The 20,346-nt window shown below is 39.3% G+C and overlaps 1 protein-coding gene across 1 annotated transcript in view; it reads left to right on the top strand.

The window, feature by feature from the left end:
• Nucleotides 1-6,876: 6,876 nt before the first annotated feature.
• LOC124555091 (zinc finger FYVE domain-containing protein 26) overlaps nucleotides 6,877-20,346 on the top strand; it is a 434,713-nt gene continuing 421,243 nt past the window's right edge. Inside the window, exons 1-2 of the mRNA XM_047128885.1 lie at nucleotides 6,877-7,136; nucleotides 10,560-10,743. Coding sequence (XP_046984841.1) covers nucleotides 6,988-7,136; nucleotides 10,560-10,743 — 333 coding nt within the window. The 5' untranslated portion in view covers nucleotides 6,877-6,987. The remainder of the gene's footprint in view (nucleotides 7,137-10,559; nucleotides 10,744-20,346) is intronic.

The raw sequence follows: 20,346 nt of genomic DNA, 5'->3' as shown, positions 1-20,346 counted from the left end.
CCGCCATAAATGAGAAGCAGTGGCGTTCAGTGTCTCTCGTTGTAGGTACTCCATCATTTACAGTAACCACAGACCCCAGAACTGGTGTAGACATGACGTTGTAACTTCTGGAATGGCGATGAGCGTTCCGAACTAAGGCCTATTGCCCATGTCAGTTTCCTTTGCTGTCTGCAGAACGTTAGCATGATGAGATTTGTTAAGGAAGACTGTTTGATGAAGTGACTGTTGCTTCTGCTTCAGTAGCAGAAACAGGTCTATTTGGTACCTTACACAGTGAAGTAACAGCTGGTATGTTCATGAATCTCTTCTCCGTTGTGCTGTCAGAGGACATATGCGAGGGTAATCCCGTGGACAACTTCTCACATACTGCATCTGGGGGACTCTCTTCAAGCCTTCTTGTTCAGTGGAAGACGATGGTTTGTTTGCGAAATGTTCTGAAATTGCCTTGGTGCGTTGTAAAGTCGATATTGTGGCGTGTAGTGCCTGCACACCGGCTGCCAGCTAATCGTATATTGCCTCTTGCGTTCTGGAGGAAGGGCACAGGTCAGGGCCACTGTGTGTTGCCATCCTTTGCATTCTTGGTCTTGGGCCATCACCTTATTGCCACGTTCTACCATGCTGCAAACATTATACTGTAAGCTAATGGCAATGGTTTCCGCCTTATCAGTCAAAAAATTTAGTTGTAAGTCCATGTGGTTCGCTAAAACTGTCCTAATATTGGGCAGAAGGCGCTTTAGCCACAGCAAACACAAGGAATTTTTTGGTAATAAATCACTTCCCACTAGTGTCTTGAGTTCTAGTTAAAGCTATTTCGGCGATTTGTATTCAAATTTCTTGTCACAGATTAGTTTCTGAAGTCATAACTCCAGCATGAGAGTAAAATGTATGATTAGACAAGTTTTTGATTCGTTATAACATTAAGTGTGAAACATGGCCTCTGTCTGCACCATCTCTGTTTTGTTGTGGCAGACCACAACACAACGAAAATGTTCTGTAGATTCACGGACGCCATGCTACTCAAAAGCACCCTCGACTTCCTTAAAGTACAAATCTGGTCCCGTCATGACAGCAACTGTACGTGGCTGAGCTTCGTACCTTGTGGTGTTGCAGGTAAATTCTCAGACATCAGTGGAAGAAAAGAAATGGCCTCTGGATGTGTAGTCGTAGCAGACTGCAATGGATCTTCTTGCTTGACAGTGGAATGAGAGTTGAGTTTATCCACTGTAGCAGTTCAGATGGTGTTCATTGTTTGTGGGGTCACCACTGTAGAATTTTATACTAGCTAGGAGCATGAGAAGTAATCCTAATTGTAATCCACAACTATCCAGAAAACATATGCTTATCTTTCTAATATATATATATATATATTTTACAATGAACAGACTACACAGGTAAGGTACACAAAAAACAGTAAACAAAGAGAGAGAAACAGAAGATCAAACACATAAGTTAAGATACCTTGTCTTTGTCTCACAGATCTATACATGCGGTCGCTACATAGTCTTTGTAGATGTTGCTATTGATCCTAGGATTACATTAATGCTTTTCAGAATTTTTGTGAAGTGAGGAATATTGGTAATGGTAAAGGACATTGATAATTTTATATTTTGTGAAATAGTTGCCAAAATACCAACATTTTGAAGAGGTCTCTACAGGATATTCTGCTGAAAATACTATCCCTGTAACCTCAGGTTCCCCAGAAAATTATTCCATAACTCATTAGTGAACGGAAATATGCCGAATAAAAAAGTTCTTTTTCATTTCTAAGTCGCCTATTGCAGTTATTTTACATATTGCAAAGGCAGTTAAATAAGATGCTTCGTTAATTCTAGGCAGTGAGTTTTTCAGTTGATGTTATGAGCTATCTGTAGTCCCAAAAACTTAACAGTTTCTGTTAATTCCATTTCATTGCTGGAGAAACTTATTTTTATATCTACAAAACTTACATTATCTGAAACAGCAAGTAGAGGACCATCTGTGTATGTCAGATAACAGAGGGGACAAAATCGAACTTTCTTGTGGTTCAAATTCTGAGTGCCTATCAATATGTGATTGATATGGAATTGATAAACATTAGTTTCTGTCATTCAAATAAGATAAAAACCACAAACCTTCAGTGCCTGCTGTCCCTACTAACCTCAAATCATAGACGCTGCTCAAAGCACAAAATGCTCTTGTAAGCAAGATGTCTGTCACTGCCAGAAAAAAAAGAAAAAAACAGTACACACTTTTAGAGGTTTCAGATACGCTCAATATTTATTGTTACAACAGTCCATGTGGAGAACATGAGACAGCTACCTTTACAGATCAACAGCATAAGCGATTCTGAGGCACCAGGTATCGACACATGCTGCTACACTCATCTTAGTATGTGGTGTAGCATCCATGGGCGGCAATGCTGGCACTAACTCTGGCATCCAGTCGATCATACAGATGGCAACTGCTGTCCTGGGATACATTATACCACACCTGCTCGACCTGTTCACGTAGGTCTGTAAGAGTTGCTGATTCATGAGTCGCACTTCTTGTCCCATCATATCCCACACATACTTAATTTGAGAAAAGTATGGACATTGTGCTGGCCAGAGAAGTTGCTGCACATCTTCAGAGAAAGTTGAGTTTCATGGGCAGTGTGTGGCTGAGCATTATCCTGTTGGAGCAACACATCAGCTTCTGCACATACTGAGTTGTGGTTAGTGGTTAGTGGTTAGTGCTCCTGGAGAGGAGCAGCAAAGATGAACAAGAGTTGTAGCTTGTCGCACCCCAAAGCGTAAGGCCTTTAATAGGACCAGTGTGTCTTGTACAAACGTACTTCATGAGGCAGCACTCATCAGGTATATGTCATACGCACAAACGACCATCATTTGCATGCAGGCAGAACCTGGTTTCATCACTGAAGACCACAGCACACTGTTCCATCCTCCAAGTGACCCTCTGCTGGTACCAGTCGAGCCATGCATGTTGATGCTGTGGTGTGAATGGAAGATGAGCTAGAGGTATGCTTGCTCACAGTCCCACTGCTAATAACCGGTTCACAACAGTTTGTGTTGACTTGTCTGGGCCCACAAGCCCTCTTATCTGTGCTGTGGTAGCAGTACAATCTGACACTGTTGCCCTTACAATATGATAGGCAGGTGTGTGTGCTGCTTGCTGTCCAGTACCTCGTCTTTGGGTAAGAATGTTTACATCACCACTGATACCAGCATCCTTGCACAACTGATGCAGCATGCCCAACTTGTGTGGCAATTCTCTGAAATGACCATCCCGTCACTCAGAGGGCCACAATTTGATCCTTTTTAAATTTGCTCAGTTGGTTAGGAAGCATGAGTGTGCCTAAGTGGTATGGTTGCCTTTTTGCTTCAAATGTTTGCACCACACTGAGCCTGTTAGCTATGAGCATTCCCCATCAAAGGGTAGACACAGATGGCACTCTTGTAGCTATGCCAACACGTTATCTGATGGCAGATGACGTTGAAACCATTATCAGTGCATCTACTATACCCCAAGTGGTATCTGCCATAATCAGATCAAAATCGACATTGTCTTTCCAGATGCACTGATATTCTTTTTCCAGCAGTGTATTTACATCTCAAACCATTATCACATAAGCGAATTCTCTAAAAATCTTCATTAGGAGGAATTTCAATTCTAAAACAACATGCACTGATGGGGGAAAAACAGCAACACCAGGATGGAGTTGTGCAGCATAAATTAAAGTTGATAGATTTCCACATCTGAAGGATGATGTCTATGCAAATTTCACACCAGTCACATAGTAGTGGCGTATGGCGCTAGTAGAGCCCACTATAAGGATTCAAATCAGGTTTGCTTTAAATATACTATGTAATTGTCGTGAGCATTATTTACCTTCTAGATATAATGTGGTGAGTTGATGTTAGTCAAGAATCCCTTCAAGGTGACAAAGATATCATTCCCAACACCTCATTGAGTTTGAATGAGGTTGTGTAATAAGGCTAGAAGAAGCTGGAGGTTCTTTCTGCAATATTGTAGAAAGGCTTGGCAGAAATGTGGCCACTATACTTGATTGCTGGCAGTGGTGGTTACAAGAATGTACGATCACAAGAAGACCAGGTTCTGGATAGCAATGTGGCACTACCGAGAGGGAAGACCACCATGTTTGGTGTATGGCTCTGGTGCATCAAATTACTTATACATCAGTAATTTTAGCAGCTGTTGGCACCACAGTGACGCAAGGAACTGCTACAGAGTGGTTATTTCAACGACAGTGCCAAGAAAGATGACCTGTAGTGTGCATTCCACTGACCCCAAACAACCGCCATTTACAGTTTCAATGGTGTCAAGCGAGAGCTCATTGGAGGAGAGGATGGAGGTCTATTGTGTTTTATGATGAAAGCTGGTTCTTCCTCAGTTCGAATGATGACCATATATTGGTTAGAAGGACTCCAGCTGAGGGTCTGCAACCAGCCTGTCAGCGTGCTAGACACACTGGACCTATACCTGGAGTAGTGGTCAGAGGTGTGATTTCATATCCGCACTCTCGTGGTTATCCCACACACCATAACTGTAGACCCATATGTCAGTCTCGTGATTCGATGTGTTGTGCTCCCATTCATGAACAACATTCCAGTGGGTGGTTTCCAACAGGATAGCGCTTGCTCGTATACTGCTGTTGTACCAGAACATATTGTACAGAGTATTGAATGTTGCCTGACAACTCCAGTGTCATCCACAAACAAAATTAACGATCCCTGTATTGACAGATGAAATGCCTCAGGCAAGGAACTCCATCCCACAAATTGACATCTGGCACCCATACAACACAATACATGCACGTCTCCTTGCTTGCATTGAGCAGTCTCATGGTGTCACTGGTTATTAATGTACCAACATCACACATTTTCAGTGACTTATCTTTTGTTTACATTAACCTGTGATCTTGCACTGTTAACAACATAAGTGTATTACTTAGACAAAAGTCTTCCAGAAATGTCATTATTGCACTTTAATTATTTTTTGATATTACGATTTTTTCCGGCCAGCGATAGGTGATCAGTAAAGATCCAGTATCAAACAATTTTCCCCAGGTCCTGTAGTTGGTAAGTTCTTTTTGTGTGACGAGGGTCACCAGAGGATAGACCGTTCGCCTGGGTGCAAGCCTCTCGATTTGACGCCACTTCTGCAGCTTGCGCGTCGATGCGGATGAAATGATGATGGTTAGGACAAGACAACACCCAGTCGAGCGGAGAAAATCTCCGCCCCAGCCGGGAATCGAACCCGGGCCTTTAGGATTGACAGTCTGTCGCGCTGACCACTCAGCTACCAGGTGCGTACATTAGTAAGTTACTTAGTTGTACTATGTACCTGTATTGCAGCTGACAACATCAAACTCGGATTACTACATACTTTCGTATAATACTTTTGTTCCCTTTTATATTTTGCACTAAGGCTGAAACATATTTGCTATGTTTTTACACGGTTATTTATTATTGAAAGCAACAGTGAATAATTGTTGCTACTCTTGATGCAAGTCGAAATAGGTCAAAGGAGGGAAATAGACTTTTTGTAGGTAAGTATCACACAAATATAAGTATGGTTATTATACTAATAAGAGATGCTTTATTTGTCGAAAAAATATTTAAACACTGTGTAAGAAAGAGTTACTGTGATAGGGCAAATTTATATAACTGCATGGCCATAAACTTATGAGAAAAGGGCTTGAGCCAGTAGTGTGGGGTTGTGCTGCCTATCAGTCTGTTGAATGTACACAGATTTCAAGTACTGTTCCCAGATAAGATTTATACACACCAATCTGAGTCATTTCCTCCCAGTTATTCACTTTTCCAAACCTTACTGCTTATTTTAAAATCCCTGTTTTCATTAAATTCCAATAACATGCTGAAGAAATATGTGCGATTAATATTCTTTTTCCTAAGGAGGAATGAAGATTTAAAAAATTGCACCAGAAAGTAAAAAGGGAAGACTCTCTTCTCCGTAAGCATTTCAAAGTGTGATAAATTATTAATCTGGTGCGTGTTACAGCTCCAAATTCGAAGTTGTTCAGTATACTTTCATTTTGTCACAAGCAAAACAAAAAAGTGCACTGAATACACTACAGGTCGCGGTCCCTTTCTGTTTCTGTTTTAAAAAAATAGTGAAAGCTGAGCTGATGACACCTGCTGCAACAAGCGAAATGCTTTGCATTATCTGTACAAAGCTTTGAGTTAAGATCATTGTAGATATAGAAAGCAAGTTGTTAACATGTCCATACATGGCTTGTACAAAATTTATAGTGTTATTGAACGGGAACTGCCTGTACTAGCGATGTAACACATTTAAAAACTGCAAGGAACTTACTGACAAAACTTATGACGAAATATAGTCACTTGACTTGGAGGCAGTGCATCTTGGCTACGAAAATTCTGCCCTGCACATATAAGTGCCCATTCCATAAACATTCCAATCGGGCATCACTCGCTGTTTGTGCATTTGTTTATATTAGGGTCTAATTTACGACGAAATATAGATGAGATGTAAACTGTTCAAAATACCTTTCATCCTCAGTATTTCAAGTTTATAAATATGTATTTGGTGGTCACCTGTGTCAATTTGCGGAGATAGTTCCAATTTTTTCGTACAGAATCGTGATATAGTTAGAAACATTTAATAACTTTATGAGGTAAATTTAGCATTCATGGCTTCATTGCTGCTTATGTGATTGAGAATGAAGGCGGGTTTCCACTTGCAAGTAATGTGACGCCACTCGGCAGTTACTCCGAGTGGCATCACCGAAGAAGTGTATTTATTGAAACCACCAGATCCAGGTGGCGTCACTAGATGTTTACAAGATTCCGGATCTTTGTTGCATCTTCGTTTTTCATCTTTGGCGTCAGCTGATTCATTGTAATGTAAACATTTCCATGCGTGTTGAGTGATATATTTATTTTTTCAGCTTCTTTCACAGAAATTAACATATGTATAAAACACAGATAACTTGAACTGAGTGCAATGGATCAGATTCATTATTTGCGTTTGGGACTGTGGAACGTTGCAGAGGGATTGTACAAGTACTTCATCGAAAATGACAGCTCTCATGACGCAAAGTCTCAAATTCGTTCTTACCATTGGAATGTTGCAGTGGATCCAGAAAGCAACTGGTATTATTTTACTGTCGTTATTTTGCTAAAATAACTAGATTGATTGATTATTATGTATTACCATTTTATTGCATTCTGTGCAGTGCTACTTGTGATATAGGATAAGTCAGCATAATCCAAACGGTTTGGCCTACGTTTTACGATATAAAACGTCAGATTATCAGATTTGGTAGTAATGTTGCATACAATTTTCTGCCAGTTTATATTTAGGTCTCGAAGTTTTTTTATGTATTCTTAACTCATTTTACTACAGAACAGAGCTACAGAAAACGTATAGAGTGCATTCAGCCAATTCAGTAAATACATGCATTGCCATCGATTAATGAAATTGTTGTGTATTTTTACATGGTTCGAAATTTCAATACTTTTACATTATGGAAATTTATTCAGCATATGTCTGTCTGTTTATTCAGGCTGGTCGTAACAGCCTGTGACAACATAAAATTTATTTTTGGATTACTGTTGATAGAGTTTTCTCAAACAGTGATTCCATACCATGACATAAAACATGTCAATTAAAAAAAAGTTATATGAGACTTGTGGCTGCTATTCAATTTTAATTCTAACAGTTGCTGATCCCCTGCAGACGATGCCTACTCCATCAACATTTATTATCATCTGCATATTAAATTTTAGTAATGCTTCTTTTAATTTGTGTTTCAGTTTGGATTCTTTACCTGTGTCTATGTTGTATTCTCCACATATAATGTCTTGGTTTCAAACTTCAGTAAACAGTTTTGTCAGGTTTTTCCCCCCAGAATTATTGAAATATTGCCTCTTGGAAACCTCTATACACAAGAAAATTCTTCACTCTTCATTTTTATGCCAGTAATTCCAAAGTCATTTTCTATGCTGTCTGACAAATCTATACATTTACACTGTTCAGTATATTGTGGCTTATCAATTCTCTTCTTGTGCATAGCAACACCTTTATCATTATGAGTCAACACAATGCAGTATTTCAAAAATTCACTTTATCATACATACAAAAATGCTTATGGAAGTGTGAGGCTTCAGTTGCTTGAACATTGTAAATTATTCCTTGCTGACTACCGTTATTTCACTCTACCTTTGAACTTTTGTGTTCTTAGAAGCCATTAGGAAGTGTGTACTTATTCTGGCCAATATATTGTGACAATGATCTCTTGTGATGAGATGCATTTTTGCAAGTTGTGAGGAATGCATTACAATCAGCCATGATACTTATCACATTCTGAATATTTTATTGCTACCACCATTCATTTTGAAGGTACTTCAGTGCAACTGATGCTTCTTTTTATATACATTTTTTGTCTCTTATGTAAGTAACTCATGGTACATTTTCCCAACATAAATCTGTAAAATAATGACCTTTTTTATCCATAGTGCCCCCGTTTTGGTTGTTCAGTATATTGAAAAGCATTGCAGTAGCTCAACAACCATCAGTCAGCCTCCATAATTTGCAGATGTAAAAGAATTTTGGGGTGCCTGGTGTTGCAACAGCCATTCCATCAGATTGTGTGTTATAGTAAACAGCACATACCATTGTGAGGGCAATTCTGCGTCTCCACCCGTACAAGAATGTGGAATAGCAACTTACTTTGTTGGTGATCATTTCACCATTGATGCAAAATATCTTTGGGCTCGATGTGTTTTCAGTTTTCAGGTTGTGGACAAAGTACGTTTAGTGTCGCAATGCTTTTCTTTTCATAGTTTAGACACCTAACTGATGTCCTGTAGCCTGCTCTTTGAGAATACCTAGGGATGGGCAGAAAATTTTGAGGCACATTTATCTCTTAAGCTGTCAGCAATCCCGAAACTTTGTTGCCCCAGCCCTATTCCCTCCACCATGTGCAGAAAGATAAAGGCTGTGTTGCAACATTGGCAGCATCAGCTTGTCATTTCTCCTATTTCATCAGTTCAGTGCGACACATCTTTTGTGATAGTTCAGAAGCCCAATGGCACTGTGCACCTTCGGGGCAGTTTTAGACAGACAGTTGACGAGCAATGTGTCGCATATTTGTATCTCACTGTGCGGTAGGCGGCATTGATGGCAAAGTTGTCTGGGGGCCCAGTACTTTTCTCACATTGACTTGCACAATGCTTACCTGCAGTTACCGTTGGGTGCAGGTTCTTGGACTTTCCTGGTCCTCAGCAGCCTCTTTGGGGTTTACCAGTTAATCGCTTATCTCTTGGAATCTTGTCTGGGCTGTAAATTTGTCAGAGATATTTTGAACAGTTAATTTAGGACATTTCCTGTTGCATCAGTTACCTTGATGACATTTTGGTCACAGGCAGTGCTTAGGGGGAGCACTTCAGTTGGTTTCCCAATGCCCACTGAAAAATAGTCTTCATTGCAAGCTGGTAAAGTGTTGTTTTTTCTCTCCAAAGGAACATTTTTTGGGTCATGCGCATAGTAAAGATGGTCTCGTCCCCATGGGTGACTGCATGAAGACCATTGTCAGTTTACCATTGCCCAAGAACCTATAGGTACACCAGTCTTTTCTGGGTAAGATTTCATATTATGCTCAGTTCATTCCCCAGCCTGCACTTTTCTGCCAGTCTCTTAACTGGCATCACCAGCAGGGTGTTAAGTTTGTCTGGTCTGTGGACTGCTGACAGGCTTTTCAGCCCCTCTAGCAGAATTTGTGATCTGCTCCCTGTCTTGCTTCTTTCACACCAGGCTGTTACACCCTGGCCTGTGACACATCCTTTTATGGCACTGCTGCCTTCCTGTTGTGCCAGAACTGAGATGTCTTCAAACAACCCTTTACTTACACTTCAAAGATGTATTCCGCTGCACAGTGGGACTACTCACAGGGGCAAAAGGAGGTGCTAGCTATTATTTTCAGGGTCAAAAAATTCCGCATCTTACTATATGGGATGAGGCTCCTCCTCGTAACTAACCACAAACCATTGATTCCCTTATTTGGCCCTTGTTCCAAGCTGCTGGATGGGGCTGCCCACCTGCTGCAGTGGTAGTTCCTCTTTCTCAGCAACTAGTCTTATGACTTTTGTTACCACTCCACCACCCAGCATGACAATGTTGATGTACTTTTGCTGCTACTGAATTTTGTTTCAGTTATTTGCCTCCTTTATTTCTCTCATCTATTCTATAGTAATAGAAAAGAAATGTGAGAATCCATTCATCTTTTTCAGAGTCATTAATGGTACATTCATGTTCTGGACCTGACACCTATTAATACTGGAGCAGCATTGGAAAGAGAGAGAGAGAGACTCTCTCTCTCTCTCTCTCTCTCTCTCTCTCTCTCTCTCTCTCTCTCTCTCTCTGTGTGTGTGTGTGTGTGTGTGTGTGTGTGTGTGTGTGTGTGTGTGTGTGTGTGTGTTTATCATGTTTCTGCATTTTGTAAGTTTGAATATTGACTTTTATAACAAGCTTTTAACTCGTACTATTAATGTAAAATTAAAATTCTGACATTGCAGCTTTGCATCACCTGTAGTGATGACGCCTTGGCATCAATCATGGGTTTCAACTTGGCTTATCAGTAATGAAACTGGAGCCTGCAGAGAAATGACGACTGCAGTCACTGATGTGCGCAGCCTCAGGAAAGAAACTGAATTCCATTACATTCTGAACATTTTATCACCACCACCAATCATTCTGAAGGTACTTCAGTGCAGTTGATGCTTCTTTTTTTTTTTTTTTTTTTTTTTTTTTGTGTGTGTGTGTGTGTGTGTGTGTGTGTGTGTGTGTGTGTGTAGACTAGCATGCATTTCAGTTTTTCACAAACAATCTGAAGCTGCCCATTGAATTAAATTATCTGTGCTGTTGGGAAATGATCTGGCTGAATTTACAAGAAGTGACAGAAAAAGGAAAGTTAAAGACTCAATTTCATTTCCTCTTTCATTTCTACCACCAATAAAGACAACACAGCAGTTCTGCGGTTTGGCTGTCACTTGTACCTGAAGATGGAACATGATAAATAAAGCTTTCTTTGGATTTTGAAAGAAATTAAAATCTTTATTCAAAAATGTGTTCCCAAAGTGCCTTACCTCCCCCCCACCTGCCCCAAAACCTTCACCTCCTTTTCCCTCTACCCCTCACCTCCCTCCTCATCTAATCCTGACCTCCAGCCCACTGCTACCTCACTCCACCACCCTCCCACATGCCTTCCCCTCGCACCACCACCTCTCCAACTTTCTTTCTCCCCTCACACACACTCACACCTTCTCTCCTCATTCTGAAGATGTGACCATGGAACTTCAAGCATCTTCTGTGTATGTTATCAGTGAACTTGTCTAGTGATGTTTATAGGTTTGTAGTTTTTCTTTTGATCCATATGCCCTTTACTTTAACAGTTCCATAAATTTCTCTTAGAATTGTTTGCTCTTCTTTTGCTATTGCATCAATTTTTTAATGGCCTCCTGGAGTTGTTGTTTATGTGCTGATTAGTGCTTCAGACAGGACAGCTGTCTTGTAGTGCCGAAGTTTCACTTTACAGGATATCACTTGTTTGTTTTAGTGTTTCCATGTTATTTTATTTACTTTCTGGAATTATATTTAAAAGAAGAAACATGTGAAATCGTCTCATGTTTTGTTTGTAGTGGGGCTCTTCTGATATTTTTATGCAAATTTTCTAACAAACGGGTCTTCTCGTACGGTATCTGAGGGCCTGCCCTTGATGCTACCTCATGTAATTTCTCTGTGGCCTACTTGGTTTCTTCACTATTCTTAGGGAAGATAGCTAGATCATCAGCAAAAGTTAGTCACTTCACTTTGATTCTCTGTCCTCAGATGAGATACCATCTCCTTGTGGAACTCCTGTATGCATTTCAAAGAATCAGGCATTTCACCCAGAAACTTCACTTGAGATGTTGTGTCTGTGAGCGTCTAGCATATTAGTTCTCATGTCTCTGTGTCTACCCTGAACTCTTCTAAAGTGTCCAAAATAGTTTGCCTGTCAAAAGATCTTTACACTTTCTTGAAATCCATAAAGGTGACATATGTGTTGGTACGTTGACATATCCTTAATATTGTCTTCAAAAACATACTCTACTCAGCACATGATCTGCCTTTCCTAAAGCCTGCTTGATATTCACAAATCAAATGATCTGTTTGCTATTCATATATGTTTAAGAGAGCTTTAGATAGGACCTTGTATATAATTGGCAGAAGACAGAGGCCTCTGCAATTTGTCTCCTTTTTTTATGCACTGATGTATTATAGCTTTCGTCCAGTCCTTTGGAATCATTTCAGTTTCCAACATTTCTGCTAAAAGTGCATGAATCCTTCATATTAACTGCTGGTAAACCTTTCAGGATGTGAGGTCGTGGTCCAAGAAACTCTTCTGCTTCTGATGTTTCGTCCAGGACTGCGCTGGACATCCTCAGAGGCACTCCTCTGCTGAGTCTTGCCGACTGACCAGTTGGACATCCAAGACCTTTTGACATAGTGTCCATATTCATTATGATTCTAGCTAACGAAATTCTGATTTTCATAATGGATATTTTTCCAGGAGATTTGACTGCTCTTTTTAGACGTTGCCTTACTCAGAGACAGTTCCAATGAGACGATGAATTTTATGAGCAACTTGACGGCGTAGCAATGGGTAACCCATTAGGTCCTGCGATCACTAATTTCTATAGGAGAAATTTGAACAGTTGGCTCTGGACAAAGCAAATAAGAAACCATATCCCAGGTGTCAGTTTGTAGATGACACATTTGTGGTTTGGTCCCATGACAGAAAGGCTTTGGATGAATTCTTTGATCATCTAAATAAAATTAATCCAGAAATCCAGTTCACCATGGAAATGGAAAATGATAGATATCTTTCTTGGATGTTTTAGTTATGAAGCGGTTCAATGAAAGTTTGGAACATAAAGTTTTTCGGAAAGTAACACATACCGACAGATATTTGAATAAAAACTTCGATTACCATCCACAGCAAAAGAGAGGTGTCATTAAAAGTCTTGTCGATAGAGCCAAACGGATATGCAGATTAGAACACCTGGACACTGAAATAAAACATCTGAAGCAGGCCCTCGAGAATAATGGCTACTCAGGGAAAGAGGTAAAGCGAATTTTGCGATCAAGGAACAGAAGACTGAAGGACAGGGATAAACCACAACAATGGAAAAATACATTTTCTCTCCCTTTTATTAAAAAAGTCATGGATCAGATAGGTAAGATTTCACAGTAACATGAGATCAGACTGGTCTTTAGACCAACAAAGAAAGTAAGTCAAGTACTCCAATCTGTGAAGGATAAACATTGTCCTCTGTCGGTATGTGGTGTATACAAAATTCCGTGTATGTATGGTAAAGTTTATTTTGGAACTACCAAGAGGAGTGTAAATACATGGCTAAAAGAGCCCAAAAGTCTTTGCCAACTAGGAAAAATAGAGAAATCAGCTGTAGCAGTCAGGAAACCACGAAGTGAAGTTTTCTGAAACAGCAATTTTATCTGGACCATCAAATTATTATCCATGACTATGTAGAGAAGCCATTGAAATTTATAAGCATCAGGATAATTTTAATATGAAAGAGGAGACAATGAAACTTAGTGACATATGGACAGTACCTCTACAGAATCTCTAGACAATTTTATCTTTGACAAGACGACAATTGATAGGTAAGTTTTATCTTTGACAAGGATTCTCTCTGCTCATCCCGTGTTACTTTGACCACATCCCCCTTTCCTACAGTATATATGTCGTTCTTGGACATCCCATTGGTCATGAGGCAAGACTCAGCAGAGAAGCACCTCTGAGGATGTCCAGGGCAGTCCTGGATGAAACATCAGGAACAGAAGAGTTTCTTGGACCATGACCTCACATCCTGAAAGGTTTACCAGTAGCTATGTCATCTGATTGTGAAAGCCTTCATCCTTCATATTAGATCGTATCCCACTACTATTTTTAATATTTCTTCAGTTATGCCATCCCCTCCTGTCACTTTGTTACTTTTTAGTATTGAATTCTCTCTCTTGTTTCTTGATTTGTTGGGGAATGAGAATCTGGATTTGGTGCAGATTTTTCAAAATGCAGTCTTTCTACTGAAGGCTCACAGTTGTTAATTTTGAAAGTAATCAGAAAGTATCATGCAATTTTCTTTATTTTTTGTTTCAAGTTTTCCATAAATTTGACAGAACACAATTTTGGTAGTTTGTACCCAGATAAATTCTCACGGAATGTCTTCTGAAAATTTCATGTGTTGTTTTACTGGAAACCTGGCCCAAGTTTTCTTTGATCATAGTTATGTGTTTCCAGGCAAATTGTTTTTTGAGGTTGATTTTAGTATCTTCAGGAAGGGATCCCATTTTTCAAGTTCTGTTGATATCTATTCCAGTGCTTCTGTGGTTTGATTCACTCATCAGTGGCTTCATCGAAGGTCATGTTCCACCACCTGTGTTTACGTTTCGTGGTGGCTGTCCTAATTTCGTGGCGGATGTCTGTAATGTGTTGTGGAAGTCTGGCCACTCCTTGGGATCTTGTTCTTGTACATCACAAGCAAAAGCTTCAGAGTTTTTCTTCAGGTAGTCCATATCAGTTCTTGGAAATCAGTTGCCATTAGGTATGGATCTGTTTGGTTGGAACTGAATATTGTTTTGTGGTAAGTAGTGATCTGAGTCAAAAACTCCATTCCATACTCAGGTATTTTGAATCTCATTCAGATTCTTTGTAGAAACTGCCACATGATCAACTTGGAATTCTCCTAATAATGGGTTAGATGACATCCAGGTTTTCTTTTTATGTAAAGATCGTGTAATCTTTGTAGACATGAGACTCGGCGCAAATGATGTACAGAAGCTTGTTAGACATTCTCCATTCTTATTCATCTGCCAATGCACTGGATGAAGTCCTAGTATTGACCTGTCTTTCTTCTCCATTCTAACTAGTGTAATAAAATCACTTAATAATATTTTGACACAGTGTTCGGGGCTCTTGCTTGTAGTTTCCTCTAGTGTTTTTCCGAAAGTCTACTCCTTTCTGTGAGTCTTGTCTTGTTATTGCTGTTACTAGGAGCATGAGCATTCATGGAGGCATATGTTTTGTTGCTAGATTTCACCGGAAGAACTTAAGATTCTTTCACTTAGGGATGTAAAGTTGATAACTGAATCTAAAATAATTTTCCTTGTTGCAGGGGAAGTCCTAAGTATTGATAACTAGCCTTTGATTTTTATGGCTGGTTTACCTTTAAATATCCTGAAGTTTTAGGAGTCGAAATAATTATCATCTTGGGAACGTGTTTGCTGGATTGCTAGGATTTGAATGGTGAATTTGTCTAGAGTGTCACTCAGCTGTTTGAGTTCACCAGGTTTTTGCAGGTGTTGATATCAGCAGTGCCTGAAAAGTTCTTTTTTTTGGAGTGAAGAGATTTTGAAAAGCTCTGACTGTATCACTGATATTTAATGTTTTTGTGGGTAGTAAGAAATATACATTCTATTTGTTGGCTGAAAAATTCTGATTTAGCTTTGTTCCATGTACTGGGATGAATTTAATAAGTCCTCTGACTTGTATGAAAGATTTTCCTTCATGTATGCTATGTATTATTTCTGTTTTTCCTAATTTACTGCATGCTAAAAGTTGATAAACTAAATATCGGTCTACTTTCATCAAATTCCCCTTTCTTAACCAATAACTTGCAGGTTGTTACTGGATGAATACATCCGGTGTATGTAGTCTCAATTCTACTTACAATGCTTCACTTAAAATGGTTCCTAGTGCTCAAAAATTCTGAGACTAATATTTATTTTAATTTCAGCAATGGCAGTTTTAATAAGGTTAAATCTTTGGCTGCGCATGCATGAGTCATAACATATTACTGAAACAGAAAACTGTTACAGTAAAGCTGTGTTACAATAAGTGAAATATTGAAAACATTTTTGTCCAAAGCAAGTTAAACATCAACATAGCTCTCTTGTTTACTTGCTCAATACTGGGGAAAACTCCTTTTTAATTACGAGGGTCTTTTTTTTTACCTTTGATCGCTCAGTATAGAAGCTACGTGGGTGGCAGAAAGTGGACATGCACTGTAGGCTACTTTGCAATTCTCGCACTACACACTCCACCATTGCCAACCTCGAGGCATCAGTCTGTGTGGCACTATATAATAATGGCGGGTGACGAGGGCCTCCTGTCGGGCAGACAGCTCGCCTGGTGTAAGTCTTTTGATTTGACGCCACTTCGGCGACTTGCGCATTGATGGGGATGAAATGATGATGATTAGGACAACACAACACCCAGTCCCTGAGCGGAGAAAATCTCCGACCCAGCCAGGGATCAAACCCGGTCCCTTAGGATTGACAGTCCATCGCGCTGACCACTCAGTTACCGGGGGCGGACGGTGTGGCACTACAGCCACATAAACATGGCTGCCATCATTGTTGCTCCCACCAAGTGTGAATTACAAAGTGTAATTCGGTTTCTGCAAGCAGAAGGGAATAGTGCAGTAGAAATTCATTGAAGAATGAGCCAAGTGTATGGTGATAACTTCATGACTGATGGTGTTGTGCGTAAATGGTGCCAAAAGTTTAAAGATGGCCAAAATGACATGCATGATGAAGGGGCCCAAGGATTCAAGTATGTTGTTAGAGCCGACCTTGTTGAACGAGTTGATGGAATGGTTAGAGAAAATCGTAGGTTCAACATAACTGATTTGTCTATGGAAATTCTGGAAGTTTCAAGATATGTCGTACACTCTTTTGTTAGTGCACACTTAGGCTACAAAAAGCTTTGTGATTGTTGGGTTCCAAAAATGTTGACGGACACCCACAAAAGTCACCGAATGGCGTCAGCTTTGAATTTCCTTGACCGTTATCACGATGAAGGAGAGAACTTTTTGAAATCGATTGTTACTGGGGATGAAACTTGGATTCAATATGACACACCAGAAACAAAACAAAAGTCACAACAAACACTGCATTGAAATTCATCAAACAACCCAAAAAAATTCAAACATTCAAAAACAGAAAGGTTATGTCTACCGTGTTTTGGGACCAAAAGGTGTGTTGCTTGTCGAGTTAATGCAGCCCGGAACCACTACCAATGCAGCTGCTTATTGTGAAACTTTACGACATTTGCGGAGAGCCATTCAAAACAAACAAAGAGGAATCCTGACCTCAGGAATTGTGTTGATCCATGACAACACTCGTCCACACACTGCTGACACAACCCAACAGCTCCTTGAACACTTTCAATGGGACATTTTCGATCATCCACTGTTCAGTCCTGACCTGGCACCCAGTCCTGAACTGAAGATGTGGCTGGGAGGACAGCACTTTCAAACCAACATAGATCTTCAAAACAATGTCAGTGCTCTTTTAAAATTGTTGGCGGGAACATTTCTTGAAGAGGGTATTGCAAAGCTTGTCCACAGGTATGATAAATGTCTCAATCTTCTCGGTGATTATGTTGAAAAGTAACCATAAATGTACAAAACATTTGGTAATAAAATAATTGTTTTCTATGAATGTGTCTTATTTATAGCCTATCGGAGGTTAAAAAAAAGGCTCTTGTAAGATATCAGGCCTCATTTTATCTGTACATTAGAGAGACTCATTTGTTCACATATGTATTAATCTATAAATGTATTTTTAATTACAAATAATGTTAGTTTTGTTGACCACTCGAACATTTAGGGCTTTCAAATCACTGTGACAGTTTTCCGAAAACTAATGTACTTCTCTGTCTGAACTCTGTTTAGCTGCTGCTCCCAACCAAGAAGATTAGCTCATCAGCTTAAGCTGTTGTCCCTAGAGAAATATTCTTGCTTTGTAGGGTCTCCAACAGGTGTTCCACATTAATTTTCCAAAATATGGACCCAATCCTGGATCTGCATGAAGAGGCATTTCTTATTGCCTTTCTCATAGGAGTTTCCAGAGACAACAGACTCACCATGTAACTTCTGTGCTAATCTTCCAAATAATTAGTGTATCCTTGAACCATCTCCTGCAAATGAGAGAACAAGAAGGCCACAACATATTGTCAAAAGAACCACTATTGACCAACTTTTGCAAAATCTGAACTGCAACTTGCTCATTCCATGTCAATTAAAAGTATGTTGCTATGTGATGAAAGCACAGTTAACACAGAGACACTGTTTTGTGAAACTAGTTTCGTAACACCAGCACTGCAAACACTGCAAAAAAAGTTTTGTAAATTCCTGTCTACATGAGAAAATCAGTATACACTACAATTTTGACATTTTTAGAGTGCCATAGCACCACTGTTGTCTTTGTAATGAAAGTTTTGGTGACGAAATTAGTAGGAATGGAGATAATGCTTATCTGCTTGAGATCAGCACAAAAGAAAAAGAAGAAACCTGTTTGGATTTGTGACTAGATAATGAAGTGATGTCACCTTGACTAGTCAACATCTTGATGAAATGAATTGTTGTGGAAGACTGAAGAAACTATTTCAGCTATCTAAGAACGATGTCAGAACAATCCATGTATCTTACTGACAGAATTCAAAATACAGTATAGGAAGGAGATACTATAATGCACAAAGCATTACTGCCAGAAATGAAGCTGCAAATCACATTATGTTTTTTTGCCACATGGCGAGTCTCATTTACTTTAATACAATACAGAAACAGAAATAGTTATCAGATGTAACATGAAAAGCTTACACTTCTTACAGACCGCATTGCAGTATGCCAGCATAATTGTGACTGAATCCCATCTACAGTGTCTCCAGCGTGAAAGTGTTCAGAGCTGGAACTCTTTCAGAAATGAAAGCTTTCCACTTCAAAGATATTAAATATTGTATTTCTGCTAGTAGGTCCACATTTTACTCTTTGGATAGATTCCAAGTTTTGTCAGCTACATTCTAAGTGATGCTTGCGTTTTGTTACGGTCTCTAGAGTAGCTTGATATTGCTGTAAGTGCATATACTACATTTTTGAAATAATAAAGGGAACATTATTCATGTTTTTCTTCCACTCACCATTTGGTCTTTGAGGTATTGAAGTTGTGAACTGCTGCTGGACTGAGCGTGTTCATCTTCAATGCTTTCCCATGCTATCCTTTTTTTTGTGTGATGTAGGTAAAAACACTGTATGCTCCATACTTTTCAAGTTTGTTTCTTGAGAAGTATGGTTCTCTTTGTCTCCTGAAAGGGAGAAAATTTGATTGCTCCAAATTAATCCAAACCATAGATGATGAGTGTTCAGTACCATTATTGTAAACCGAAGTGCTTGGATATGTAATCCACTTTTCATTACAGATACTTCAGATTGGAAAGGAATGGAAGAGTGTAATGAAGAACTTAGAGATATGACGTATGTCCATGCTTCTGTGCAGTTGAAGGAAAACATGAAAAAATGCCCAACAAGAAGTGTTTCAGAATCCCACAACTCCAAGTGCACATTTACTACTATTCTCTTCTCTGTGTTGGACAGTAATTACTGTTTCACACATACATTGTTTTAAGTGAAGCTGGAAGGACTGCTAGTGGTGGTATTTTTTGCAAGTAGACTGCAAAAGTTGCTCTGGAGTCCAAACATCTTCACCTGCCAGAAGACACAGTGCCACTTAAGAGTCTTAATTGATGAAGTTTGTCTGAGAGCATGTTCCAATGACTTACAGAGAAAGAGCATTTGACAGTCAAGAGCAAATTGTGTTATGGGAAAGGCAAGGAGAATCTGGTTTCTAAATTTCATTGCTATGAGAAACCAGTACCACTTCACCCACAGATAGGTGACAAAATAGTTAGTGCTGCATTTGTTATTCATATCTGTCAGAGGAAAAGGCCTCATCAGCATTATGTACAGCGACAATTGATAGATCAGGAAAATCTTAACAATAGAGATTACCAACCAGAAATATAGGAAAGAATAAATCTGCAGGGACCTATTGATGCAAAGCTTCAATCCAGCAACAGGAATGGTCTCAAACAGACTGTGTTAAGAAGAGAATGTGTTCTAAATTATTTTCTTAAAGATGAATCTGTACTATGGTAGCATTTCAAAGTTTGTAAGTGTATTGACTATAATTTTTTAATGTATAGCTTTGACACATTGTGGAATAAAGTGATACTAAATACACAGTTAAGTATGCAATATTTGTGCAACTTTTTCCTTCTGCACACAATATTCCTCAGAAATTAATCTCCAAAAGCTAACCATGTAATTTTTGGCTTTTACATGTAATCAATTCTCCAGTCAACCTTTTTTCTTGCCTGCATTTTTCATAGTTCATTCATGTGTGTATTTCTTATCGAATGTATTTTGATCAGCAACTCTGACCTCTTCAATCCTTTGATGTTTA

This window comes from Schistocerca americana, chromosome X (assembly GCF_021461395.2).
Source record: "Schistocerca americana isolate TAMUIC-IGC-003095 chromosome X, iqSchAmer2.1, whole genome shotgun sequence".
Classification (NCBI taxonomy): Eukaryota; Metazoa; Arthropoda; class Insecta; order Orthoptera; family Acrididae; genus Schistocerca; species Schistocerca americana.
The sequence above is the reverse complement of the archived record's forward strand: the minus strand, read 5'-3'. Positions and strand labels throughout refer to the sequence as shown.